Source organism: Podarcis filfolensis (assembly GCF_964270895.1).
Source record: "Podarcis filfolensis genome assembly, chromosome: 6".
Classification (NCBI taxonomy): Eukaryota; Metazoa; Chordata; class Lepidosauria; order Squamata; family Lacertidae; genus Podarcis; species Podarcis filfolensis.
The window spans coordinates 52,929,508-52,957,283 of record NC_139609.1 but is presented as its reverse complement, the minus strand read 5'-3'; the positions used below and the strand labels follow the sequence as shown (position 1 = coordinate 52,957,283).

At 45.1% G+C, this 27,776-nt stretch overlaps 1 protein-coding gene across 3 annotated transcripts in view; it reads left to right on the top strand.

The window, feature by feature from the left end:
* The window catches only part of CACNA1S (calcium voltage-gated channel subunit alpha1 S), a 58,048-nt gene that overhangs the window by 11,736 nt on the left and 18,536 nt on the right, over positions 1–27,776 (top strand). For 2 of the 3 annotated variants that reach the window (XM_083617779.1, XM_083617781.1), the window contains exons 3-30: positions 948–1,087; positions 2,198–2,331; positions 4,610–4,762; positions 5,031–5,236; positions 5,849–5,952; positions 6,638–6,786; positions 7,028–7,109; positions 8,364–8,524; positions 9,314–9,539; positions 11,537–11,744; positions 12,178–12,298; positions 13,118–13,232; positions 13,400–13,493; positions 14,223–14,292; positions 14,497–14,629; positions 15,187–15,316; positions 16,008–16,067; positions 16,393–16,499; positions 17,924–18,011; positions 18,614–18,721; positions 19,359–19,411; positions 20,001–20,147; positions 20,677–20,878; positions 20,985–21,143; positions 21,854–21,964; positions 22,351–22,434; positions 25,314–25,370; positions 26,806–26,841. In XM_083617779.1, coding sequence (XP_083473905.1) covers positions 948–1,087; positions 2,198–2,331; positions 4,610–4,762; positions 5,031–5,236; positions 5,849–5,952; positions 6,638–6,786; positions 7,028–7,109; positions 8,364–8,524; positions 9,314–9,539; positions 11,537–11,744; positions 12,178–12,298; positions 13,118–13,232; positions 13,400–13,493; positions 14,223–14,292; positions 14,497–14,629; positions 15,187–15,316; positions 16,008–16,067; positions 16,393–16,499; positions 17,924–18,011; positions 18,614–18,721; positions 19,359–19,411; positions 20,001–20,147; positions 20,677–20,878; positions 20,985–21,143; positions 21,854–21,964; positions 22,351–22,434; positions 25,314–25,370; positions 26,806–26,841 — 3,438 coding nt within the window. The remainder of the gene's footprint in view (positions 1–947; positions 1,088–2,197; positions 2,332–4,609; positions 4,763–5,030; positions 5,237–5,848; positions 5,953–6,637; positions 6,787–7,027; positions 7,110–8,363; positions 8,525–9,313; positions 9,540–11,536; positions 11,745–12,177; positions 12,299–13,117; positions 13,233–13,399; positions 13,494–14,222; positions 14,293–14,496; positions 14,630–15,186; positions 15,317–16,007; positions 16,068–16,392; positions 16,500–17,923; positions 18,012–18,613; positions 18,722–19,358; positions 19,412–20,000; positions 20,148–20,676; positions 20,879–20,984; positions 21,144–21,853; positions 21,965–22,350; positions 22,435–25,313; positions 25,371–26,805; positions 26,842–27,776) is intronic. The other variant, XM_083617780.1, reaches the window with a different exon arrangement.

Here is a 27,776-nt window from a genome sequence, read left to right as displayed (position 1 = left end):
ATGAAAACCAGGACACATGCTTTTGATGCCGTGCTGCCACGTAAGTCAACTAGCTCATGTGAGAGCGCAACACCACTGCAGGCGCCAGTTCATTCTCTTCCCTTAGCTCGGTGGCGGCACTGGAGGGGCTGGTAGTGGAAATGGGACATTCTAGGATCAAATCAGAAGCCAGGATGACTTCTGTAATTCTGGGATGTCGTGGGACAATCAGAGCACTTGAAAGATATGTTTAAAAGTTTGTTGATAAAAGGGATGTTGCATTTGGGATTGTTCCTTCATCTTGATCTAGGGGGAAAGCAACGGCCATTTGTGTTTTCCTGTATCAGTGGTGGGGAACCATTTTCTGCACTGTCTTCTGCGCACTCTTCTGAGGGCTACATGCCAATGATACAGGGGTCAGAGGTGAAAGCAGACAGAACAATGAATGTAAAGTTTACCTTTGTGCAGTAGGCTGCTTTCTATCCCTCTCAATCCTCCATCCAGACAAGCAAGAGGCGCTAACAGACTTTAAGGACATAATACTATGGAGGCAAAAATACTTGGGGTGCAAAGCAAGGCCAGCGAGAGGTGTGGCTGGGGGGAGTCCTGAGGGCCAAATAGAGTGACCTGGTGGTTGCATGTGGCCCTCAGGCCTGAGCTTCCCTATCCCAGTTTTTTTTAAAGGAAACAGGAACCAAGGTATACTTGATAGTGTGGAAGGTTGTATAAAAGGAAGAGGAAATGCCACTGTGACCCAAACAATACCTGGAAAATTATGGATTTAAGATGCAACTGCTCCAATGAATTTTGAGATAGCGCAGAGCTGTTGTGGCCGAAATGTGTTGGCTGATGGGAGTTGTGGTCCAAAGTATTGCAGGGAAGGGAACTAGAGTGTGGTGATCTGTTTGAGACTGTAATCTATATCACTAATCTTGCCCATCTTCCCTCTCCCGTTCTCTGTCTTGCAGGAGAAGCTAGAATACTTCTTTCTCACAGTATTTGCCATTGAGGCACTGCTAAAGATAATTGCCTATGGATTTTTATTCCATGCAGACGCCTACCTCCGAAATGGCTGGAATGTGCTGGATTTCACCATAGTATTTTTGGGGTAAAGGAGCTCAGTTTTATTTCTTTCTGTGTGTATGTCTAGATTTCGTTAGAAATTTATGTTAAACATATTCAAATAAATGCTAAAAGTAGATTAACAGTATAATCCTATATATATGTCTTCTCAGAAGTAAGTCTCATTGACTTTAGTGGGACTTACTCCCTGGCAGTGCTTTTTTCCCTTTAAAAAAACAACGTGTTTAGGGATACTCTCATTTTGACTCAAGAAAATCACCATTTTATAGTTCAAATCAGGGAAAATAAATACAGTAAATGGACAAAAGTACAAAGATTCGCAAAATGTTTAGGGGCATGCGCACCCCTGCGTACCCCCAGAAAAAAAGCACTGCTCCCTGGTAAGCATTTATAGGATTGCAATATAATGGGGCTTGCTTCTGGGTAGGCATTTTGAGGATTGCAAAGTTTTAGCTTTTTTCCTTTTTAGAGTTTTAAACGTTGTAGAAAATGCATTAAAATAAATACACGTTTACAAATAAAAGTAGCAAAGTATGGTATGAGGCATATGAGGCTACCACTTGCTGAACCTTATGATTCAGCTGTGAGACCAACCAGGCACTCCAGCTTAGAGCAGAGCCGGACTTTTAACCCAGAATATACAGTTTTGCCTGCGCAGTTCCTAATCAGTGTGCTGCAGAGAAGCGAGGTGATGAAGTTAGTATTTTTCTGCATCACCCAGTTAATATAGCACAGAAATGCAGTGAGGTTCAACCATGATACATATTGGCCTATACTGCCCTTGCTTCATGCGGTTGCCGATGTGGCGAGCTGTTTTTGTGCAGCGCCCCACAGTGTGCAAATCAAGCTATTTTTTATTTTATTTTATTTTTGTCATTCTACCGCAGAGCTTTCCCACTGGACTCAATCTACCGTATGTGGAGTGATTTAAGAGTAGCCTCCATGCAACAGCTGCAACATGCACACTGTGGCTGCAGAAGCCATAGGAACCAAGCTTCCTTTCCTCCTGGGAACATAGTGGGGAGGTGTTTAAAAACTTTCCCTTTCATTCGTTATTTGACTCTTGCTGCATCTGCATAGTTCCCACCATACTCCTGTCCCTTGTTCACCATTTTCTTTGTCCATTGTCTTGTAGAGTCTTCACAGTGATCCTGGAGAGAGTCAGCGTAATAGAAAGCGCCCTTCTCAGTGGGCAGGGCGGCTTTGATGTCAAAGCCCTGAGAGCCTTTCGGGTGCTGCGGCCTCTACGCCTGGTGTCAGGAGTACCAAGTGGGTGAAATGTCCTTTGGGTTAGATGAGTGGATGCAGGCAGAAGGCTAGAACAATGATGACTGGACACAACTCCCTTAAGCCAGGGGTAGCCAGATATCTTCCAGATATCATTGGACTGCAGCCATCACTGAGGCTGACTGGAGTTGGAATCTAACAACATCCAGAGAGCACCCCATTGACTACCCATGACTCCATTGATCAGAGAAATAAGAAATAAAAATAGATTATCTTCTTATGTTAAATTGTTTGGGGTGAGGAGCAGGAAACTGTAACAGGGTATGCCAAGTAACTAGAACAGGTGACATCTGCAGGTTGGCCTTCAAAGAGTTTGAGAAGTATTTAATCACATCCAAACACTCATGGGGGCAGTGAGGTAGCCTTGGAAGAGAGAGCAGATATGGCCAACCAAAACAATAATTGAGTCTAGGTAACTGACAAACACTAAAGACTCAATTTGTTAATTCATGGAGAACATTGACTACGATGGCAAGAACTTCTGTGTTATTTGCTTCACCAAAAGGAAGGCTGTGGCTCAGTTGTAGAATACATGCTTTGAATGCCAAGGTTCAATCTCTGGTACCTCTGTGAAGGTCTAGGAAAGATTCCTCTCTGAAAAACCTGAAGAGCTGCTGCCACCCAGTGTTGACAATACTGTTTAACCAATTCACTGATGAACCAATAGCCTGATTCAAAATAATGCAGTTTGCCTGTGACACTAACTTTGTGCACATTATTTGACTTCAGCTAAAATTGAATGGGAGGCTCTTCCTCATCTTCAAGAGCAGCAGCACCATGAGTCTGACTTTAGTCTCTGCTTCCTCCTGAAAGAAAAGAGCAGCCTTGTTGCTACAGAAAGGGTATAGCAGTAAGAAGCTTCTCCCAGGTAGGGCCAGTCCTACCATGAGGCAAAGCAAGGATTCTGCCTCAGATGGCAGGTGCTGATGGGGCAGTGGCAGTGAGGTGTCGAAGGATACAGCTGTTTGTGCCATATGCCATAACCTGTGCCCAGTGCTGTCAGGATGCTGTCAGCATCTCCTGGCTGGTTGCCCAGGAAAGTATAAAGACAAAGGAAAAGTTTCTTACTTTCCTTTTTTATTTCAATCTGTACAGAGAGAGGCTATAGAACCCAGCCTCTTGGATAATGGCATTGTCCCTAGTGAATCTCCACCCCACCGTCTCCCCCACTACCTCATTCGTCATTCTCATTGTCTCCTCTATGGGTGCTGCTACGTGCCTTCTGTCTTTGAGCTCTTTGCTCTCCTACTTTTAAGGCTCGCCGGGTTCTGGGAGATGGAGGGTCTGGAATGCTTTCCAATGACAACGTGTCAGCTGGGTGTTGTTCTGGCCAGTGGTGGAGCTTCATGCTCCTGCACCAGGGGGGCGGAGAGCAGGGGGGGCAGGGCTGGTGCACATCCCAGGGCGTGGCGTGCTGCCTGCAGGGACGTGGCACGCGTCCTAGGGGCATGACATGCCACCTGCAGAGGCGTGGTGCACATCCTGGGGGCGTGGCATGCCACCTGCGGGGGTGTGGTGCCCAGCGTGGGCGGGGGGCAGCCGCGATGGCACCCCACTGGGATTGCGCTGCCGGGCACGGTGCACTCCTCCCCCACTTCTCTTCCTGGCTCTCCCATGATTTTCCAGCTTTCCCCCTCATCTCCCTCTGAGCTGCGACCTCCCTCAACCCCCTGTTGTAAATCTATCCTGTCTTCCTCTTCCTCCTCACTGGAAGGGTCAGGATAGGAAGGCGGTCTTCACCATTCCTCCTCTGCCCAGTCCCTGACAAGTGCCTACTAATAAATCCCCCAAGTGTGGTGGAAGTTTCTGCCCCATGACCAGTGCTGAAGGAAGATTCAACTACCCATCCAGCTGTAAAACTGGGGAAAACTGAAAAATAGCACAAGCCCTGCCCCCCGATGTGTTTGTTGCTATGTTCATAGCACCACTGTTTATTTATTGCACAGTCTTGTAGAAGTCACCACATCTCCCTTATGAAATGCAGGTCATGAGGTTAGAAGGTTAAATTGTAGATGGGATCATATGACAGTATATGGCAGCAACTGGAAAGCAGAAAGATGTAGTGAAACGGTGGGAAACTTATGGCCCTTCGGATGCTGTTGGACTCCAACTCCCACCATTCCTCACCACTGGTCATGCTAGTTTAGCTGATGGGAGCTGGAGTCTAACAGCATCTGGAGGACCACAGGTTCCCCATCTCCAATGCAGTCAATAGAATAAAGATGGTGTGAACAGCTGGCTCTCTTCCTTCCTGTTACAGGTCTGCAAGTGGTACTGAACTCAATCGTCAAGGCTACGTTGCCCCTGATCCACATTGCTGTGCTTGTTGTCTTCATGCTCGTCATCTACGCCATTATGGGGCAGGAGCTCTTCAAGGGCAAAATGCACAAGACCTGCTACTACAATGGAACAGGTAGAGGATGCAGTTGATCTGCTCATAATTTATAAAGCTGCAAGGAGGGGTCTGGGGCATCACCTTGAACTACATCTATGAGGCAAAATATCTGCCTTTTGTGATCTTGCATAAACAGGAAGTAGATGCAAACGAGAAGCCTGCTGCATCCTCTGAAACTGCTTCCATTGGAACTAGGGAAAGGGGTACATGCTAAAATAGACAGATAACAGTGAGCACAAGCTACCCTGACAGAGCCTCACATTTGTCCCTTTGTTTCCTTCCTTAGATATCATTGCAACCGTGAAAAATGAAAAACCATCTCCATGTACAAATTCAGGCCATGGGCGCCGCTGCACTATTCCTGGTTCAGAATGCAGGGGCTATTGGCCAGGACCCAACTATGGCATCACCCACTTTGATAACTTTGGGTTTTCTATGCTGACTGTCTACCAGTGTATCTCCATGGAAAGCTGGACTGAAGTCCTCTACTGGGTAGGCTAAGCTTTGGGCGGGAAGGGAGGAAGATAATGTAGGGCTCTTTTGCATAATGTAAGGGATGAGGAACTATGGGCATGTAGTCATGTCATTTCCCGGGTAGTGGACTCACTCACTACAGAATGACACTGTTGTTTCAGTGAATCGGTCACCCCACATGCAGAGCATTCCGCTAGTTAGGGCACCTGTCTGCACAGGCTAGACATCAAGTTCTAGAAGATCCTTAACGTGTGGGCTCCAGTTCGAGGAGTCCCCAAAAGTATAAGATATTTGGAACCTCATAAACATTCACTTAGTGTGAGCAACATACCTACCTTTGAAATTAGCACCAACTCAAACAAGAAATAATTTGTCAAAACAGATACTGCAGGAAATCTAGGAGGGGTCCACATCCTCACCTTTAGTTTACCCACCAGGTCTCCCAGGTTTTTGTTTTTGTTTGTTTTTGTTTAGTGGAAAAGAAGGTATGATGGATGAGTCATGGTCTACTCCCAGATTTGTCATGGCTGTTTCTCCAGCCCTTTCCCCAGAGAGTAGAAGATTTCCAGAGTGTCATGTATATGGGACCACCTTACAAATCATTATCATCACATTTCTGTTCTGCCTTAGGTAAATGATGCCATTGGGAATGAATGGCCCTGGATCTACTTTGTCAGCCTCATCTTACTTGGGTCGTTTTTTATCCTTAATCTGATCCTGGGTGTGCTCAGTGGGTAAGCAGCTCATAGCATGTGGTATGCTATCTACTCTCTCAGCAGCATCAACATGGCAGTCTGTCCTGAATGTGACTTAAAACAGTTTAAGTCCTATGGGGAAATGACGGGTTTTTTATGTTGCTGAAAAAAAGCATGAAAGCTTCCTTTCCTTTTCCCCATATTCCAATAGCTCCATTTCCCACTGCTAGACTTGATGCATCAATAGAATGCTAGGGCCTGAAAGGGACATCATAGACATATGAGCACATATTGTGGTGCAGCATGGATAGAGTACACTCAAGCAGTTGCATGTTGCTCTGCTTGCAACATATTGGACTGGCTGGGGACACTTTGCAAGCATGGCACTGCCAGGAGCAGGGGTGGAGCAAAGCAGGGACTTTCAGCAATATGAACCAGCACACTGCTCTTTCATGTTGAACCACAGTAAAACATTAAGTATGGCTTAACACGATGTGCAAACCAGGCCATTATTTTAGTAATCCTTCTAACCCTCACCTTGTAATGTAGGACACTTTAATTAGGTCCAGATTCTAGCAGTGATGTGTGTGTGAGTGTGTTTAAAGCACAGAGCTAGTGGCTTGACTGAAACCACCAAGTCACTACTGATCAAGACTTGAACTCAGGACCGACTCCCTGACACATCACTATGCCATACAAGTTATCATCTGAGTTTTCCCCCCAGGGAATTTACCAAAGAGCGTGAGAAAGCCAAATCACGGGGTACCTTCCAGAAACTGAGGGAGAAGCAGCAGTTGGAAGAAGACATGAAAGGCTACATGGACTGGATCACCCATGCGGAAGTCATGGATAGCGACCGGACACGTGGAGAAGGTACTAAGCTTTTTATTATTGTCGTTTTGGTTTTGTTTATTCTGGCCTGTTGATGATACTGCATAGAATCAATAGGGTTGAGAGCAGTGCTTGCTGGGAAATGTAGTCTGAGAGAAAAGGAGATTAGGAAGCAGGAAGGAAAATTGAAGGCCTGGGCAAAGTTGCAGAGCTATGTAGCATTTGATGTTAATGGTTTTGTAAATAACACAACAGGTTTCTTACCTTTCTTCATCTTTCACAGGAATGATGCCATCAGACGAAGGTGGCTCAGAGACAGAGAGCCTGTATGAGATTGAGGGCATGAATAAATGGATTTTGTTTTTGTAAGTAGCATGCATATCATGCATGGCAATCCAAACATGCTCATGTCCTGCTGTTGTGCAAGAGCCCCAAAGCTCTCAAATCTTGCTGGGAGCATCACTTTTACATCTTTTTTCAAATATTCCCCCCCCCAATATCTTTGGAAATGTGAGTTTTCATTTTTTAAAAATCAAAATATTTCCCATGTTGGACCTTTCTGCACTCCATAGCAATCTCTCTCACTCTATCTCTTTAATGCAATGCTCGTTAAATCCCAAAGCCAGAGATGTCCAGTATCAGTCAGATCATCTCTGTCAATTGAGTAAATGAAGGATTGAGACCCCTTTGTGTTTTTACACTGTAGAGTCAAAGAACCATAGCAGACCCTCCAAGTGCCCCTCTTTTCCAGGAACTTCCCAGATTTACAAAAGCCGTCCCAGTTTCTGATTTGATCCTAGAACGTCCCGCTTTTCCTTAGGACATCCCTATTTTCATCAGAGAAATGTTGGAGGGTATGGTAGGATGTCCCTATTTTATCGGAGAGATTTTGGAGGTTATGGAATTATCCTACCCCCTGAGCCATTTGAAGGCAATCCTGTATGGGGAAGTTTTTAATGTTTATTATGTTTTTATATATGTTGGAAGCCACCCAGAGTGGCAACCCAGTCAGATGGGTGGGATATAAATAATAATAATAATAATAATAATAATAATAATAATAATAATAATAATTGAATAGGATGTCCCTATTTTCACCAGAGAAATGTTGGAGGGTATATCATAGAGTTGGAAGCATTTTCTCCCTGCACCCCCATCTATCTGTTGTGCCACCAACCACGAGAACCATGCTCGCTTCCCACCTTTCCTTGCACCAGCCATTCTGCTGGCACAGCTAGCGCACTGCTAAGGTACTTTAACTTAGCGCAACACTGAATTCCCCCCAAAGACCACAGAGATTATTTATTCTTCCATCTGCACCTACAGTTTTGATGGCCTTGTTAGGCCTTATATGCTCCCCTTAAAGAGGCACAAACTAAATATTTGGAAGCCATCCTGGAGATTGCAGATACCCAGGGAAGAAGGTGAACGTTGTGTTTTGCAGGCCTGCTTTAGAGCTGCATCACCACGACCATATTAGTAAGAGTGATGCTTTTCAAAATGAAATTCTGAACACGGGCGCTAGAGCAAGTGAAAACTAAGAATAGGTAGGGTTCTGAAGCCATTTTCAGGGGCTCATCTGCCACCATTCTGGTTTTAACTGTCTCCTTTTTCTCTAGTCGACACTGGCGACGATCGAACCGCCTTCTCCGCAGGAAATGCCGCGAACTGGTAAAGTCCAGGTTTTTCTATTGGTTTGTCCTCTTGATTATCGCGTTGAACACCATCTCAATAGCTACTGAGCATCACCAACAACCTGATTGGCTGACCAAGGCTCAAGGTGAGTTGGGCACTCTGTTTAAGGGAACTTTGAAGGTTCTGATTAACAGGGGGTGGTGCTGTGATGCTCTCAATCCTAAACTTCTTTGCTTGATCCTCCTTTCTGCTTCTCAGTCCCCTAGTCCCACTTTAACCCCATGCCAAACATGTTCCCATACCAATATACGTCCTTCTTACCTCAAACAGCAACTGCATTTAATATAGTTTAGCCCTAACCATAATGTAAGAGGTTGATTCTAAGGTGTGAAAGGCAAAAGTCAAAGGGAAAACTGAACAGACTGCAGCGGAACATGGGACAGGAAGTATATTGGTATATATATTTAAATTGGAAATTGGAAAATGTTATTCAAAATGCAAGAACAGCAAGAACTTTGCTCAGTTATTTCCTTACCTGCTACCTTAACAACCCATATTTAGAGGGCCATTATCAAGAAGTTTCAACCCTATCTTAGATTTTCAACACTTGCCGTGTTTAGGAATTAGAAGGGTCTCAGCATATAGGCTACCCCCCTCCCCCTGCAAACCCCTAACATTATACACCCGCTACATGTAACGGGTAGCTTGGTTCTTGCATGCACTCTTAACAACTTCTGTTAGCTGGCTTCTGCAAGTGGAAGCACTATTTCCCAAGGAGAGCTTGGGAGGAGGAGAGCTGAGTAGAGTGAAGGAAGTAATTCTGGACTTCCCACTTCCACTTCTTCTTCCCAACCCTCATGCTCTCTCTCTCTGAAGAGGAATTGGGCTCCTCGTGGTCAGAGGAGATCTGGTCCATTCATCATTCTGCTTACAGATATTGCCAACCGGGTGCTTCTGGCCCTCTTCACGATAGAGATGATTCTTAAGATGTATGCTCTGGGCTTCCGACAGTACTTCATGTCAATCTTCAACCGCTTTGATTGCCTTGTGGTGTGCACTGGCATCCTAGAGATCATACTGGTGGAAATTACCTCCATGACACCCCTGGGCATCTCTGTTTTGCGGTGCATTCGCCTGCTGAGGCTCTTCAAAATAACTAAGTGAGTATGCCAACCATTTCTCATAGGACTTGGCTCCAGAACCTTTGCCATCCTGGTGAGATGCAGGAGGCTTGGAAGCAGAACAGAAGCATCCAGCTAGTTTTGGAAACATAATGCTAGACTAGATGCATCTCTCATACTATCTGGCAGAGCTCCTTTGTATTCATTTGGTGGCCATAGAGTTGGTCACATCCGCACCATACATTTAAAGCACTCCCATAGCACTTTAACAGTCATGGCTTACCCCACCCCACCCCCAAAATTCTGGGAGCTGTAGTTTGTTAAGGGTGCTGGGAACTAGTTCTGCAAGGGGTCTCCTAACAACTCAGCACCTTTAACTGCAGTTCCCAGGATTCTTTGGGGGGAGCCATGACTGTTAAAGTGGTATCACTGTGCTTTAAATATTTGGTGTGCATGTGACCACCGTGTGGCTACCTGCTTCAAGTCCATCTCTACAAAGTAAAAGAGGATGTGAGATTTCATCTCCTGGTGTCTCTGAGTGAGGCTGAACAAATTGATTAAATCTGCCACCTGTTCTCTGCCTACGTATCTGTAGTGGAGAGCAGTGATTTGTCAAACTTTCCCTTGGATGAACTATGATGTTTGAAAATAGCTTCTCTAGTCCTGGGAACTAGTCATGTTAGGTACCAAGCTAGATTAGATGGCAGCAGTGGCGTAGCGTGGGGGGTGCCAGGGGTGCCGGCCGCACCGGGCGCAACATCTGGGGGGGGCGCGAGTCCAGAGGGAAGGGACAAGTTCCTTCCTCCGCCGGGCTCCCCGCCGCCGCCGCCAGCCTTGCGCCCTAGCGCGCCCCCCCCCCTGCCGCTGCGGCTGCGCTCCACTCACTGCTCGCAGGAGGAGCAGCCGCTGCAGCAGCGCCGACGCCGCCACCGACGCCTGGCCGGGCACCGGCAGCCTCCGCACCCCGATGCCGACGCCGGCGCCATCCCCTCGGCCCAGCCACAGGCGGCGGCTGCTTCTGCCGACTGGGAGGGAGGAGAGCTCCGAGGGGCCTCGACGCGCCCTGCCCTCCCCAAAACCCTCCGAGAGGAAGCCGGCGGGCGGGCGAGGGTCTCCCGTCGGAAGGGGGCGCCGCTGGCTCCGGCTCTCAGCGCAAGTCTCAGCCGCGGGGGAGGGGGGGCGAGGACGGAGCTCGGCTGGAAGCCCCCGGACCCGGCCGGGAGGAGGAGAGGCGCTCGCCAAGCCCGGATCTGGAGCGCCTCGGAGCGCGGGCTCCACCTACAGCCCAAGGAGAGGAGGGGGCGGGGAGGCGCCCGAGGGGAGGGGGCTTCGGCTGCCTCGGCCCGCGGGGGCTCCGCAAATAATAAATTTAATAAATTCCTGCTGAGCCTTTGGGGGGTCTTTGGCTCCTTCGCTCGCCCCCAGCCCCAGTGGCGTAGCGTGGGGGGTGCAGGGGGGGCCGGCCGCACCGGCGGCAACATCTGGGGGGGGGGGCGCGCTCGCACTCGAGTGCTAAAATCCACGGGTTAAGGGGCGCAAATTACTTGCCTTGCCCCGGGTGCTGACAACCCACGCTACGCCACTGGATGGCAGAACAGAAGATGGAGTCATCCAGGCATAGCAATCTCCCTGCCGAATGCAACTGAGCACACTGAACAGCTGTACTTAATACAGCCAACAGTATGCCTCGTATACAGATCGATGCTATATTGTTTTAATGCCTTTATTTGAGCTGCTATAGTCTTTGTTTGGTCTTTGGCATACCCCACCTTGGCATCACTTCTTGGATGAAGAGCGGGTGAAAAAGCAAATAAATAAATTGAATTTGTTGCCCTATTGGATGTGGCTGCATATGCTCAACTACATTCAAGATGGCAGCCATGAGATTATAACTAGTTTTAGTTAGTTAGTCATTAGGATGATTTATATTCTCTGTCTTTAGCTAGAAAGCTGCACTTCAAAGCTTGGCTCCTGGATCTGAAAGTATCTTAGCATCTTCACATAGGTGTGCACATAACGTTGGTGTCCCTCTCTAGGTATTGGACCTCTCTGAACAACTTAGTGGCATCTCTGCTGAACTCGGTGCGCTCCATCATCTCCCTCCTCACTCTCCTCTTCCTCTTCATGACCATCTTTGCCCTATTAGGGATGCAACTTTTTGGAGGGAGGTTTGACTTTGATGATACAGTGATACGGCGCAGCACCTTTGATAACTTCCCCCAGGCTCTCATCACTGTCTTTCAGGTACAACTTGGGGTTTTTAATAAGCCAGCTTAAGGGCAGGGTTTTGTAGGTGAAAATTGTTGTCTTCTGTACTAAGTTCTGGCAGAAAATGGGTGACCAATGGGGGAAATAGGAATCTGTGAATTGTGGGATATTGTCTGAGCTTTGGGAACGCATAGACTTTTTGGACAATGGGGCCTGAGAAAGGGTCTTTAATGAAGAGGTCTTCAAACTCAGATGAGAACCTAATGCAGTCTTCCCCAACCTGTTGTCCTCCAAATGTTGTTGGACAACAACTCCCATCACCCCTGACCATTGGCCATGCTGGCTGGGATTGATGGGACCAGATATCCAACAATATTTGGAGGGCACCAGGTTGGAGAAGCCAGGCCTCATGCAATGGTTGTGCTCAGGATACCCTGTTGCTGCTAATATCTCTCTCGTCTACTTCTAGGTCCTGACTGGGGAAGACTGGACTTCTGTTATGTACAATGGCATAATGGCTTATGGAGGGCCAGTCTACCCTGGTGTGCTGGTCTGCATTTACTTCATTGTTCTCTTTGTCTGTGGGAATTGTATCCTTTCTTTGCCCCATTAGGGGGATGGAGTCCTCTATTAATAGAGTCAGATGAAAGCTCTTCTGCACTGAATTCTCATGCATTCATTTTGCAACATCACCATAAGATGCAATGTAAGTATTTCTCACAGCATTTCATGGTGACAGCATTTCATGTTGGTCCATTTTCTGTCCACGCAGTAGATGGGTGTGTGCATGTGGCTATGAGGACCAGTACACAATCTGCACACCAGGGTCCTCATTTTTAAAATGATGTTCCCATTTCTTCTGACTGCTTCCTGCACTTTTCATTCTGCTCTGCCTGCCAAACTGAGTGGTGTGGGAAGCTGTGTCCCATTATTAGGATTATTAGCTTATTAAGAACATGCTCTTAAGTCTTATTTATTTATAAATATAGAGACCATCCCTCATGTCAAATATCAGGGCAGTGTACAACCACATGTACAAAAGAGATAAAACAATATGTAATGATCATAAAAGTGACTAGCTCACCTTAAACAATCAAAACATTGAATAGACCTGTTGACATAGTGTTCAAGAGCCATCTGAAGGTCAGAAATTAGGGTGCCTGCCAAATCTCTGCTGGAAGAGTATTTCATAGCATGGGATACTAAATGCCCAACTTTTTGCTGAAGCCAGTCAAGCTTCTGAAACGTGGGGAACAACCAACAGCATTTCTTGATCTCAGTGATCAAGCTGGGATAGAAGGGCTCAGGGAGTCCTTTGGGTATCCTGGATGCAAATTGCTCAGGGCTTCAGGTTTATATTACCTAAACTCACACTGTATAATTCCTTAGCCTTCCTCCCCACAACCCAGATATCTTGCTCAATGTTTTCTTGGCTATTGCCGTGGACAACCTTGCTGAAGCTGAAACTTTGACCTCTGCCCAGAAAGCCAAAGCTGAAGAGAGGAAGAAAAAGAAAATGGGCCGGTCAGTTGTGCCTCCTGGTGGCCATGACAATATCTACCTCTGGGTTCTCATCTGGGACCCAACAAGGGGTTTGGCTGAACTGTAAGGTGTTTCCTGCCCCCCCCCAATAATAGCTTCCCCTTGGCTTCACTTCCTTCTCCTCTTGCTTTCTTGGTTCTTCACTCTAGAGGTTACCCGGAGAAGTCAGAAGAGGAAAAGCAGTTGCTGGCTAAGAAGCTGGAACAGAAAGCCAAGGGAGAAGGAATGCCCACCACAGCCAAGGTCAGCCACGGGTGACTAGGAGTGGGTGAATCAGTCAATATTGCTTTCTCTCCGTTTTGTCACTTTTCCAGTCCAGAGTTCAGTTCCCCACATTTCCACATCAGTCTGCAAATTTATATTTAAAAAGTCCTCATGAAAATTCATCAGCATTGTGGTACGAATTTCTCCTGTGAATTTTCTATGCAGGTTTATCTAAAAAAACACATTCCTGCAAATCCATTTCCCCCAATAGAATTCATTTTTGATGTTATTTAATTAATATATGCATTTTTATGCACACTTCACGCTAGTGTGTGCATTTTTGTACACATTTCTTGGCTGGAGAACTGTGTTGTGAAATTTGGAAAGATTTCAACGGATCCCTGCATTTCTCTCCACTTTCAGAGAGTGTGAATTAGGTAGATTCACCTTTCAGTGCAGACTGAATGGAATGTCTCCCCCATGGGTGACCGCAATAAGTGCCTTCTTTTGTTTTATTTTTTTGTTTAGGTTGTCAAAAAAAAGCCCCCACAAAACACTGTATGTTAGAGTCAGTATAAACAGAAATTTTAAAAATGGTTAAGAATCCCTTAAGAATAAACAATACAATAAAAGCAATGTCATTTTAAATAGACCAGCAGAAATCAGTCTTCTGAAACAGGAAGGTTTTCAGAGCATGCCTAGAAACTGTATCAGAGTGAGCTTGCCTACGCTGCTGAGCTTCCTTTCATTTTTATTTCTTCTGTTCAGTTGAAGGTGGATGAGTTTGAATCAAATGTCAATGAGATCAAGGACCCTTATCCCTCCGCTGACTTCCCAGGTAAGGAAGGTTTGTCTCTTTCATTCCTACCACAGGAATGAAGAGAATTCTGGGCTGAACTGACTTAATGCTATGTTGGGATGTTGAGATACTCTGATGATTATATTTCGGCTTAATAGCAAGCCTAGAAATGAGTGAACCTTTTGGCTGTGCATGTAGCGCCTCTGCATGAAGCTTTTCAGTGACCGACTATGTGCCCTGCAGGTGACGATGAAGAAGATGAGCCTGAAATTCCACTGAGTCCTCGGCCACGTCCTCTGGCAGAGCTGCAGTTGAAGGAGAAGGCAGTGCCCATGCCCGAAGCCAGCTCATTCTTCATCTTTAGCCCAACCAACAAGTAGGCCTTACTCCTTCCTCTCTCTCTCTTACCTAGGCACACGACAGAAACTGAATAGGTTTCTGAAATGGCTAGGAATTCAGATACGAAGGCGATCTAACCACGAATATTTGCCACCAGGCACAAATTCATTCCTGGCCAGGCTTGCTTAACCTCAGCAAAGACATTAGTATAGGCAGATACCTTCAATTCAGACTATCCTCTTGGACTTCAGACTTTCCTTGAATGGTTATTAAACTAGCACCACTGCTGTAAAAGCGCTGCAGTTTGGCAATGAAAGGACTGTAAAGTAGTAATTCCTTTCGTAATGTTATGGACTGGGTTGTCCAAGAACCCACATAAACACAGGCTCAATTCACTCAACAATTCTGCTCTACAAATTGGTAGAGTGCCCATATTCCAAATGTACTCTGAGGGGGTAGAAACGTCACATGTTAACTTTCTACCAGCACGTTGATGAACCGTGTAATTCCCCTTTAGGTGCCCTTTGTACTATGAACTCTTTTGCTTAAGCAGAATATGACCTTCCCTTTCTTTCCCTAAATTGTCCTCTTCAGGATCCGTGTACTGTGCCACCGGATTGTGAATGCCACCTGGTTCACCAACTTCATCCTCCTCTTCATTCTGCTCAGCAGCGTCTCACTGGCAGCTGAGGATCCATTACGGGCCGAGTCCTTCAGGAATAAGGTGACTAGATAGGCTTGCTTGCGCTACTGGCAAGGTACCAGTGGGTGGTCCAGAGTGACTTACGAAAGCCCTGAATCCATTGTAATTGCCTCTTGGTGAAAACTACTTGGTATGAAATTGAAACAACATGCAAAAGGCAACAACAGGAAGCTGTAGATAAAAATAAGTGACTGGTTTTCATGCATAAATCGCATGACCCATAAGTCGTTCTGACCCAAAGTCTTTATTAAAAAGTCATCTCTTCATGAAACTCAATAAGGATGGAGCCAATCATATCATATAACCAATAAGAAGCAAATTTTTAAAAGCAGAATATAATGGGCAACTAGCAAAAAGTTAAAAGTATTCATGGCTAAATGTATTTGCAAACTAAAATAATATGTAGAGGAAAAACAGGTTTGCTTTTACATGACAGCTGCCTGCATCTTAATATATTGGGGATGACCAAAAACATTTCTGCAATCATTTGTTTTTAGAGTACTGTTCATGCTGGTTTAGCTGGGACTACCTGGAGACTGCAAAATGAGCTTGAAGAAATAGGAGATTCTGTTAATCAATATTCAGACAATATTTCTCCTATAGTTCTCATTCCAGAACCCAGCAAATTTGCTAAAAGACATGTTTGTAAATATAGCAATTGAGTTGCACTGACAAAAATAGCATCCTCTTTCTTTGCTTGTTTTATCTCCAGATTCTAGGATATTTTGACATTGGCTTCACTTCTGTGTTCACAGTGGAAATCGTTCTAAAGGTGAGTCACACTTAGAGATGTTGTGGAATTCCAATGGAATCATAAAACGGGACTGGAAATCGCAATGTTTACTTCTTCATCTTTTTTCCATTGTGCTGAGTTGGCAATCTGAATAGTTAACCACCTGTACAGATAGCGGGCATCAGATTCAAGCTTGCCAACTCTCTGTGCTGATAATGAAGCGCTCGTTCTCAGACAACGGCTTCATCCTGAACACAGCAGTCAACATCCACAGGTCCAATGATTTACAGAATTAGGCTGCTGAGAGAAGTATCCTCAAAGTAATACAAAACTGGGCCTAACTGAGTCTTCCTGCTCCCCACAGATGACTACTTATGGTGCTATCCTACACAAGGGATCCTTCTGCCGCAACTATTTCAACATCCTGGACTTGCTCGTTGTGGCTGTCTCTCTTATCTCCATGGGATTTGAGTAAGCATTGTGATGGAAGAACAGGCCTGGGTTTCATCGATCTGTGGTAGGGCCAACTCTGAGGGAAGTAGGATAGGGGTTAACATTCTCCTTGTGTCTTTGGCAGCAACTGTGGGATATGAGGGATGTATCTGTGTAGTAAGAAACACCCTGAAATATAAAGGAAAACATTGTAAAGAGAAGCTGACCGTCTCTCAGACCCTGAAAACTAGGAGCTCCATGAAGAGTAGTGAGCTCTGCTCCCAAAGCAACGAATATTCACAGCCATAATTATCAGTTAACATACTGAGGCCTCATCCACACTATACATTTGCATTGATTTTATACCACTTTAACTGTTTTCTCCAAAGATTCCTGTAGACTGCAGTTTCTTGAGAGTACCGGGAAGTGTTAAGAGATTTCTATCCCCCTCACAGAGCTACAATCCCCAGAGTTCCCTGGAAAAAGGGATTGGCTGTTCAGTGGCGTAGCGTGGGGGGTGCAGGGGGGGCCGGCCGCACCGGGCGCAACATCTGGGGTTAGGGCAAATCCATGGGTTAGGGGGCGCAAATCCACGGGTTAGGGGGCGCAAATCCACGGGTTAGGGGGCGCAAATTACTTGCCTTGCCCCGGGTGCTGACAACCCACGCTACGCCACTGTGGCTGTTAAACCAGTTTAGGTCTGTGGTGTGGGTGTGCCCTGAGAGTCAAACAGTTATCCCTCACCCCACTGCATCGGAAGTGGAGGTACAATTGGCTCCTGTAGTTTGATCCTACTGACTGGGTTGTGAAAGTCTTAGTTGCTGCAAAGGTCTGCCTTTTTCCTCCAATGGTCGCCTCACCCTCGTTCAAAGGCTCTTTGGTTCTGTAATTTACTGTGGCTGGTTGTACCAACTAGAGTTGGGAGTAAAGTGAGGAAATTTGGGACAGTGTACAAGCATGCAGCTATTTCCTGCTGTTTTCATGGGGGAATCATGGGAGAACAGAAGCACACATGTTCGGAAGGGGTGGGGGAGTAGTGACATCGGCCAGTGATGTTTTTTTGTTGTGTCACTCCACACTCACAGGTGTGAATGAAATTTAGCGTACATCTATCCAAAAGCCATCGTTCCATAACACAAGAGGTACTGCATTGTAAAAGGAATGTTAGAAAATGGTTCAGAAGTGCTAGCATTATAATCAGGAAAACTAGGGCAATGCAGTATTCCGCATGTCTGAATGCACCCTGCAGTGGTTTTGCCTTCTGAAGAATTCTCTGAAGCTGCCCTGGTAGCAAGGCAGTCCTACAGCATTCTCTGGTTCATGGTCCCAACCATGGAATGGCCCATTCAATCACTAGATATAATCAAAAGGCCATAGTCATTCTTTGTAGGCAGGGCAGAATCCATGTAACATAAGCACAATAAGGGTTCCCACTGTAATGTTTTCCTCATATTCTGCCACAGGTCCAGTGCCATCTCAGTAGTGAAAATCCTCAGGGTGCTCAGAGTACTGCGACCACTGAGAGCCATTAACAGAGCAAAGGGGCTGAAGGTGAGTGGGGTAGTAGGAATGTTTTCCTCTTCTGGATAACCCAGAAATCAGGGATAGTAAGGGAAATGTGATGACCTCTCTAAGCCAGCAGCATGCATTGAAATGTATGCATGAACCAGGCAAAGCAATCTCTACTTATATTTTGCTGGACCGCAGTTATTCAGAAAAGTCACAATGAGCAATGGACAAATAAAATCTAACCAACCTGAAATATACTCAGAGTCGCAAAGTGGTTTCATGCTCTTTATTCAGCTCATAGTGGTGAGGAGGAATGAATGAATGTCCCCTCAAAGTATCTGCTTTATATACATTATTTACACAATGGGCTGCACATGATTGGCTAATTCCGGAATTCTACTGTAAGCCAATCAGGTTGTGGATTCACTTCTATCTGGAGCATGATTGGGTGGTTCCTGCCAACCAATCATACTGCTGCCTTGTTCTAGGACCAATCAGACTGCTGCATTCTGAATCCTATTGTTCTAGGACCAATCAGACTGCTGCCTTTTGGATCCTATTGTTCTAGGACCAATCAGACTGCTGCAGTTTGGATCCTATTCAACTCAGTACATAACACAACCTCCCTCTCTTTCTCTCTCTAGCACGTAGTACAGTGTGTTTTTGTGGCTATCAAGACCATCGGCAACATTGTGCTTGTCAGTGCCTTGCTACAGTTCATGTTTGCCTGCATTGGGGTGCAGCTCTTCAAGGTAACAGTCTTTCCTAAATAGAATGAACTTCCACACTGTTTGAGTCCATGAGTTTGTAAAAGCTTGTTTGTATAAACAAGGATAGCTTGCTGCCAGAGATAATCAATTCAGGGCCACTATACTGAATTAACCATTCTCATTTGTCTCGGTTGGCCGAATACCTACGGTTTGGTCTGGTCACCCTCAGGTCCTTCTGTGATGTGTAACCTTCCTTTAAAAAAGCATATTCAATTCTCCAAACCTACCCAGGTGATGGTCTAAGTCTGTGACATCACACACACACACATGACGCACAACGGGCCCTCTCAATCTTGGGTGCAACATGGTGCCACTGCAGCCTGTCAATACATACCTCAAGGAAGCTAATAACATCACTGCAGTTTCCTCACAGTCAATGTGTAAGTCACTTGCAAAATCTTATTCCCTTTCAATACAACTCCCACATGGTTTGCCAGTCAGCAATGGGAAACTGTCATGAATTACTGTCTCCTCTCCTTCAACAGTAAAAACTGGGCCCGGGCTTTTGTGTAGCTGGAAACATTCACTTTTCAGTACTCTCAGGACTGTTGAGGCCATATTTGGGAAACAGCCAAATACCAACAATCCCTATAACTTTTGATCTCTGTTTTAAATGTAGGGGAAGTTCTTTAGCTGTACAGATTCAACCAAGATCACTGCAGAAGAATGTAGGTAAGCCTTGGTTATGTGTCATAGTCTTCTGCAGCCTGGGACACTATAATTGCAGTGTGACGGGAAGCTGTGGACCAGAGTAGTTTTTGCGTTAACAGAGCAATAAAAGAAAAAAAACACCCCATTGTGCCAGGCTGGGGTCGGTGGGTGGGTGGTGTCCCTCCATCCAGCCCTGCCAGCCTCTGCCAGTGTCCCTCTGCAGAGTGACTCCTGTGTTACTCTGTTGATGCAGTACTCTGTCTTCCACTCACCAAATGTGTGAGCAAACAGAAGTGCTACCAGTGGGTTCCCCAGCAGTGGCAGCCAGTGGCAAGCCCCAGACAGGATGTTCTAAGGCCAAGGAGGGAATGAGCCAGCCTGGGATTCATTGGCTCAGTCTTACGCAACTTGAACAAGTTCCTTTTTTGCTGTAGTGACTGCCTTTGAGTGACTATCTCAGCATTGGCGAAATGTTAGGCTACAATCCTTAACTTAACTCAGTGGAACTTGCTTCCAAGTAGACCTGCATAGAACTGTACTGTAGTCTAATACGAATTAACAGAAGGTGCAGACTCCTTGTCTGTAACTAATATAAAGTTTCTTGTCCCAGGGGATACTTCATCACATACATCGATGCTGATCCAACGCAGGTTGTGGAGGACGAGCGAATGTGGATACGCAATGACTTCCACTTTGATAATGTATTGTCAGCCATGATGTCTCTCTTCACTGTTTCCACCTTTGAAGGATGGCCTAAGTGAGTTCAGAACCCAGCATGGGGCAAAGTGCAAGGTGGGCTGTTGGGAATTGTCAGAAGGATTAGCTGGTATGCTGCTACTGTTGCTAATTAGCTATACTGTGCAAGCAAAATAACACTGAAAGGGGAAGCTTTAATGCATATCGCTAACGATGTTATAGACACTATACGCAGAGAGCTACACCAGACATTCATGTAACCATGGCAATTGATGCAGTTACTGGGTTTTTTAAAAAACATGTTTTCTCAGCAACAAAATATTGTGCTTTGAGAATCAGAAAGCATAATACATCAACAGTGCAATTTAAGGAAGAGTTGCCTGGAACCCACTCAGTATAAGAGTTATAGCTCTACATTTATTTAGCTATACTGATTTTTTGGAAAACCCTTTGAGAGTGGGCCGCCCCTGTCAGAGGAGGCATGGATACCTGAGCTGATAACCCATCGAGCAAAGTCCTTTCATAGCCCACTTCTTCAAAGGTCTTTTGCCCAGGCCCGTTAATCTCGACCGCTGTTCTAACTCTTCCAGGTTATTGTACAAAGCAATTGACACAAGCGCTGAGGACGTGGGCCCCATCTACAACTATCGCATGGGCGTTGCCATCTACTTCATCATCTATCTCATCCTCATAGCCTTTTTCATGATGAACATCTTTGTAGGTTTTATCATCGTAACCTTCCAGGAGCAGGGTGAAACAGAGTACAAAAACTGTGAGCTGGACAAGAACCAGGTATGGCACATAATGCTAAGATAATGAACAAGAAAACCTAAAGTATGGAAGGCACTGCCTAGCCTTTTTTGGCCCCATTCCCACCTTGTATTTCTTCTCGCTCCAGCGCCAGTGTGTGCAATATGCACTCAAAGCACGCCCTCTGAGATGCTACATTCCCAAGAACCCCTACCAGTACCAGATATGGTATATTGTGACCTGCTCCTACTTTGAGTACCTTATGTTCTTCCTGATCACATTGAACACCATCTGCTTGGGTATGCAGGTATGGATGAGTGGAACAGCTGCCCAGCTGTAGAATGGCAGCAGTAGTGATGATTGTGGGATCCTGAGTTCTGCCTGGAGAAGAAGAATTACAAAACAGTGCCCCTATAATGAGCACTTGCTGATCTGGTGTTTAGAAATATGGGTGGGCCTTATTCTCCATCAGTTGTACACTACACACAATGTAACTGAACTGGGCTGTTATTCCAGGGATTCCAATATAGAAAACAGTGGTACCTCAGTTTATGAGCTTAACCCGTTCCAGAAGTCCTTTCTTAAACCAAAACTGTTCTTAAACCGAGGCATGCTTTCCCTAATGAGGCCTACTACCTCTGGTGCCCTTCCACTGTTCGGATTCCATTCTTAGACCGAGGTAAAGTTCGCAAACCAGAACACTACTTCCGGTTTTGCAGAGTTCGTAAACCGAATCGTTCGTATACAGGGCTGTTCTTAAACCGAGGTACCACTGTACAAGTGAGCAATGAGAGGCATTGTTAGTACAGGTATGTTGGATAAGTGGGGTTTTACATCCATACAGCTCACTCATCATGGTGAGCCTGTTCTCTGCATGTGTATCTCTTTTACTTGTTATCTAGCAATCAATATGATTTCTCCCTTTGGCATAATATAGACTTCCTTTGGGTCTACAGGGCTTTGTTTCTAACTCAAACCAACGCTCTATTAATCATCTACTTTTAACCATCTTTACAGCATTATAATCAATCAGAGACAATGGACCATCTCTCAGATATCCTTAATGTGGTCTTCACCCTTCTCTTTACTGTGGAGATGATCCTTAAACTTATAGCCTTCAAGGCTAAGGTGAGTTTGGGATATGGACCTATAAGGCTCATTGAGGGAAGTGGGTCTGTCATTTTGCTTAGAGCAGTGGTGGAAAGTGATGGCCCTCCATACATTGTTGGACTACAACTCCCATGAGCCTGAGCCAGCATAGTCATAGCCAGGGATGATGGGAGTTGTAGTCAAACTACATTTGGAGAGCCACAGGTTCCCTATATCTGGCTTAGAGTTACATGCCACACTTTAAGGGGGATACTGCTGGGGAGGAGGGAATGGTTGCATGTAAGTTTTTTTTTTAGTCCTAACCAAGTCACACAAGTTTCAACATCGGTCCTTAGGTTGGGAAGGTGCCAGAAAGGTCCTGGCTTACTTCTTTGGAACCTACTTTCTTATTCCTTTTCCCCCAGGGCTACTTTGGGGACCCTTGGAATGTCTTTGATTTCCTTATAGTCGTTGGCAGCATCATTGATGTCATCCTGAGTCAGATTGATGTAAGTGAAAGGCTCCCAGCACTGGATGAGTGTGGGGGCTGGGAACATGTCAAACTGGGCAGCCATGAAAGTGAAGAAGAGTAGAAAACTGTTCCTCATGCTAATATAGCAGCATCAGTCTCCCAACTTTTCCACAGTTGTGATTATTGCATGTCTAAACAGAATATCTGTTTCACAGAAGCTATTGTTTTACTTCAGTTTCCTTCTAGAGATAAGAGGGTTTATTGCCTTTAAGCTAAGGGAATGGTAGGCATCTCACAATCCACAAATGTGGCTAAGTTCAGTGGATACCGTGAGTTTCAGGCATCAAGAAGTATTTTGAGGTGACCTTTCCTTGATCATAACTAATGGACTGATGTGGCCCCATGCCCAGGACATTTCACCTGCCTAGTAATCTCTGTGTTCTCTCTAAGCATATGTTCTTGGCAAGTAATATGTAGCTGGCAAATTTAGTATAAAGTCAACTTTGAGATGGTTTGCCTCATGGTACCTGCAGATCATTTCTGTTTTGCTGTCCATGGCAACCATGCTTCGAGTATTTGCTTATTATGTCTGCTTACAGTGTGACTATTTTCATGGCAACACTTGCATATATAAATTGTGCCTTCTATATATATGTGCTTGGATGCTATAATATACACCAGAGTATATTGAAAATATACCATGGGTGTAATAGCACCTGTGTACTCTGCATTGCGTATGAATTTAAAGAAAGGATAAGAGTAGATATTGCTGAGTTAAGAATGCATTTATGTGCCTTCATGTTCTCAGTGCACTGCTAATGCTACTATTTTCAGTTATCTATGGCTATAGAAACAGCTTTAGAAGGAGGTAGATCTAGAACAGCTTTCATCAATAGTGTACGTGCCTGATTCAGTATTACTAAGACCAAAACCATCATCTCTTTATATTGAACATTGTCTTCCTTTAAATACTCCAATCCCTGGAAAAACCTGCTGTGTTTCTTTATAGCTCCAGCTTGCCTCTAGCCAGTGCTAGAGTATTAGGAAATGTCAGTGCAAATATCTACCTTGCTTGATGAGTTGTTTCCAAGCCCAAGTACAAAGAGTCACTCCAAGGATTTAGCTTTAAGATACAGCTGAACTTTTTGTTGTTCTCTTATTAGGCGAGCAGGGGATGGAAGGTACAGGTATCTTTGGGGACATGCAATACTAGATTTACATCCACCTCAGTACTTGCTGAATATGCCCTGATTCATTAAATGGCCAAAAAACTCTGGTGAGAAATCTATATGCTAAGTAGTTAAGGTGAAAGGGGATCAAGTTCAATGGCATTTAGGAATTTAGTCTGAGGACTTGGGAACTGGTAAATATTCTGCTTCCCTTGCCTTTGCAGCTGATATTTGGTTCAGTACCAGAGGCAGAACGGCCCTGAGTTCATTCTTCCCAGGGTTCTTTGTCTGTCCCACTGGAATGCTGCTTCCCATTGAACAGCTGGGAACTGCAAGAACGTGAGAGGGATAATGCTTGGAGCCCTGCTTCTCCTAAAATACTCTCTGTACACCCTGTGGTGCTGACTGGATCACATAGTCTGATTTTGATTCCACAGAAAGCAAAACCACCATTAGTGCCGCTGTTTCCCCCTTCTAGCACACGGTATCTTTGACCTTTGAACCTAGCCTAGTCCTTTTCCGTGTTTCCTGTCTTTCCTCCCTCCCTCCTCCCTCCTAGTCCATTTGTTTCATTTATTTGTATATTGATGTTTAATAAACTCCCTGCTAGGTGAGCTGTTTAGATGAGCTAATAATGCTCTTTTTATGGTCTTCTGTCCAAGAACAAATGGCTGCAAGTATAATAAAGTGCCACATAATCTGTGGGCATTCCATAGGGATCGTATGTTGCTTTGTGCAAGATACAGCACTTTGCTCAGAGTTTCTGGCCAAGAAAATGCAAATAACCAATCAGAGCACAAATCCAACAAAGGCACACAACCATTTATTTGGTGCTGAAGTCAATATAACCATCTGCAGCAGGTATAGCACACAAGTCAGCCAGGATTTTAAAATGTCTGGCTATTAATCAGTTCTGTCTGAATACATTAAAAACTTAATTGTAACAAGCATTTGTGGATAAAATACTTCTCTTGGCCTGAGCCATCTTGTTTAATTCCACAAAAACCCATCTTCCCTGTTCCCCCTTGGGTTCTGCCCAGTCTTTGGATTATTTCAATGTGTGAAAGAAAGGGTCGATGTTTCCAGAAGAACTCAGCATGGCGGGAGGCACTCCAGGAGCCCCATCCTTCAAAGAGCTGATCATGAAATATCACTGTAGGAGCTCCTTGCAGGGAAAAGACATGTTAAGAACTCTAATAACTTATGGAGGGGTCTAATAGCACTTGAAACCCACCCCCCCATTTGAATTCTGGCTCATAAGTGGTCTCTTGATGGTGGGTGAATCTGAGTGTAGCTGGCCATGCGCCATAGACTTCTGTAGGCTTCTAATCTAGGAATATCTGTGCCTTCAATGACGCTCCAGTAGGTTTCTTTGTCTAAGGCTTATTGCAGTATATTGTTAGCTGGAACTTTCTTATCTAGGCTGCTTTTTAAAATCTGTTTCCAGTAGGAGACTCTAGGCTCTGTTCAAGTCATTCGTAGTCCTCATTCCATGCATCAGTCTCTGCATCCTTTATTCCTTTATCCTTTATCCCTTATTCCTTTCTGCCTGTCTTCTTCTTTGTTGGTCTCATAGGATCTCCCATCATACCCTTCTATTGTTGTGGACCACCTTCTCTTCCTCCCTGAAAATGGCTCCTCTTCCTTCTCCTCCATCCCTTGTCCCTCTTTCTCTCTGTCTTTCACTTCTCTACTTTCCCACTACATTTGTGGGATTCCTCGGCTGATTCTTTCATTCTCTTAACAGATAATTCTTGCTTCCAGAGGTGGATTGTACTGCCTAAGCGGTGGCTGTAATGGCATTGTAAATATCAGCTGCATGAGCTTGTTGTGGAGAACCTTTTCTTTCATATATCCCTTTGTCCCTTCCTAGACCAATCCATATTGCTGTGCCCTGCTGTGTTAGTGTGGACTGCATGAGTCTTCAGAGATTCTGCCATCAAGGAGGAAAAGGGAGAGAAAGTTGTGAGCCTCAAGAGAAGACGATGCTGGTGGTGGGAGGGTGCTGGTTTTTATTTGCTCCCCTTTCACATGTTCAACAAATAGAGAAGCCTTTCTTTTGGCTTGTCACAAGAGGTTGGGGTAATACGCATACAAGATTAGCAGCAATATATCACATTCTTTTCACATTCTGTAGGTGCTGTACAGGCATTGTTGCATAGAACTAACAGCTTCTAGCTTCTAACACAGCTTTAGTGGCATTTTTATGGTTGCACTAAAATAACAGTCCTGCAAAGCGCTGGCAGTGCAATTATCAGCTTTTGTTTCTGATGCACAGCAAGTGCATCACTGCACATCTAGATTACACTATAGCTTCCTTCCATTCCTGGTCCAGCTTGCCGATGTGTTCTGTGCAGCTTCATTATAGAAGATACAGCAAGATCTGAAGATTCTGTAGCCAACAGCCTGAAAACTGAAGTCTGAATGCAATAGTTACTTTTCTCAAAATGATGCTTTTACTACTTTGCAGAAGCATAAATCCACAGACAAGTTTTGCATTGGCTGTGTGCTGTTGCACAACTGACCCAGGCGATCTGCTCTGCAAATATGCCATGGGACTGATTGTGCATTAAATATGCACTGAGTGCTCACTACTAGAATCACTGTGCCAACATTTGCAGTGTTAGGATACGTCTGCACTACAAATCTAAACAAGTTTCCTGCCACGGCTTCTCCCAAAATGAGCCTTCTATCATAACTGTACATCTGTGAAGGTTATTTTTTTATATCCACACATAGTTACAGTTCCTAAGATTCCTTGGGAGAGACTGTGGCAGTTATGGCAGCTTTGATCCAATTTGCTCTTGTAGCATAGGCGTGCCAATAAAATATATGATGGCACCAAATTATCCAACTCCCAACTCTGATTAAAAAGGTACAAACCATGTCCTTTGGCTGTTCCTCTCACTTCCTTCTTATCATGCTGGACTCATGATTTTTGATGGTGCAGACTCATCCTTAGTTTCTGTAAACCCAGCAGTCCAACAGTTCTACAGGTAACATGAAGTTAGCCCAGGGAGGGGTTGCTAGGCTTAGAACCAAGAGATCCATTAGAAGGTTGAGGAACCTTTTAATGGTGGTGGCATGAAACTCCTTCCTGTATTCCAAACCTGAGTCAGCATGCAATGATCCCTGCAGTATTATCCAGTCCCTTAGCTTAGCATGCTGTTGGCCCTGAGGTCCTTGTTTTACCTGCACTGAAATTATTGCTGTACTTATAACTTGGGATATATTTACAGACGAATCCGGTGATCCAGGGAGACATCACAACACAAGTAAGTGTTGCTTGTTTACCCCTTTCTCTCTCTCTCTCTCCCTCTCTCTCTCTCTCTCTCTCTCTCTCTCTCTCTCTCCCACACACACATGTATATATATGCCATCCTTCAGCAGAGCTTCCAGAGTCATTTACAAAAACAAGAGAAACACAGGGAAATAGAACATAACATGTTAAAAAAGAAAAATGCATTAAGGTATATTACAAAGCTTGGGAGAATAAAAATGGTTTTGTCAGGCAGCAAGAACAATAAATCTGCCTAGTGCCAACATTATTTTCTGGAGAGGGAATTCCATAAACTCCTGCCTTATCTCAGATGGCGGGGACAACTATAGAACAGCCTCAGGTTGTTTTGGGAGCAGGAAGTCCTTCAGGAACCTAACCTGTGTAGGCATTTAAAGGAAAACACCAGCACTTTGAAGAGTAATCAGAAATTGACTGGAAGCCAGTGTGAATTTATTTCAATATCATTGAGATCTATCACCGCCACCAACTGACTGGTCCTAGTCAACAGTCTGGAGACTGTGTTTTGAGCTAGCTGAAGTTTCCAAATAGTATTCAGAGGCAAAGCCCGGGTACAACACATTACAGTAGTCAATCAGTCTGGGGGTTGTCAGTAGTCATGCTGAGACCACTTCTGTCAGCTCAGACATGGGGGCTGCTGGGCAGCAGTTGGTACAACAGCAGAATTCCCCATCTGTCCCTGGTGCCCAAACTGGTGTACACAAAAATTCAGCAGGGGGAAGTGAAGTAAAGGAAGACTGAATCCTTAATAGGCCACAGCCCTTGTCTATGTTGGTGGTGCACTGAGAACCCAGACAGACATTGCTGATGAAAGTCAACACCTTGCAGCCTGATGTCCCAGGTCTCAGTAGTGCATACCAGGTTGGCCCCCTAATCCGCAATTAAATTGTGGGTGGTTGCTGTCTTATTATG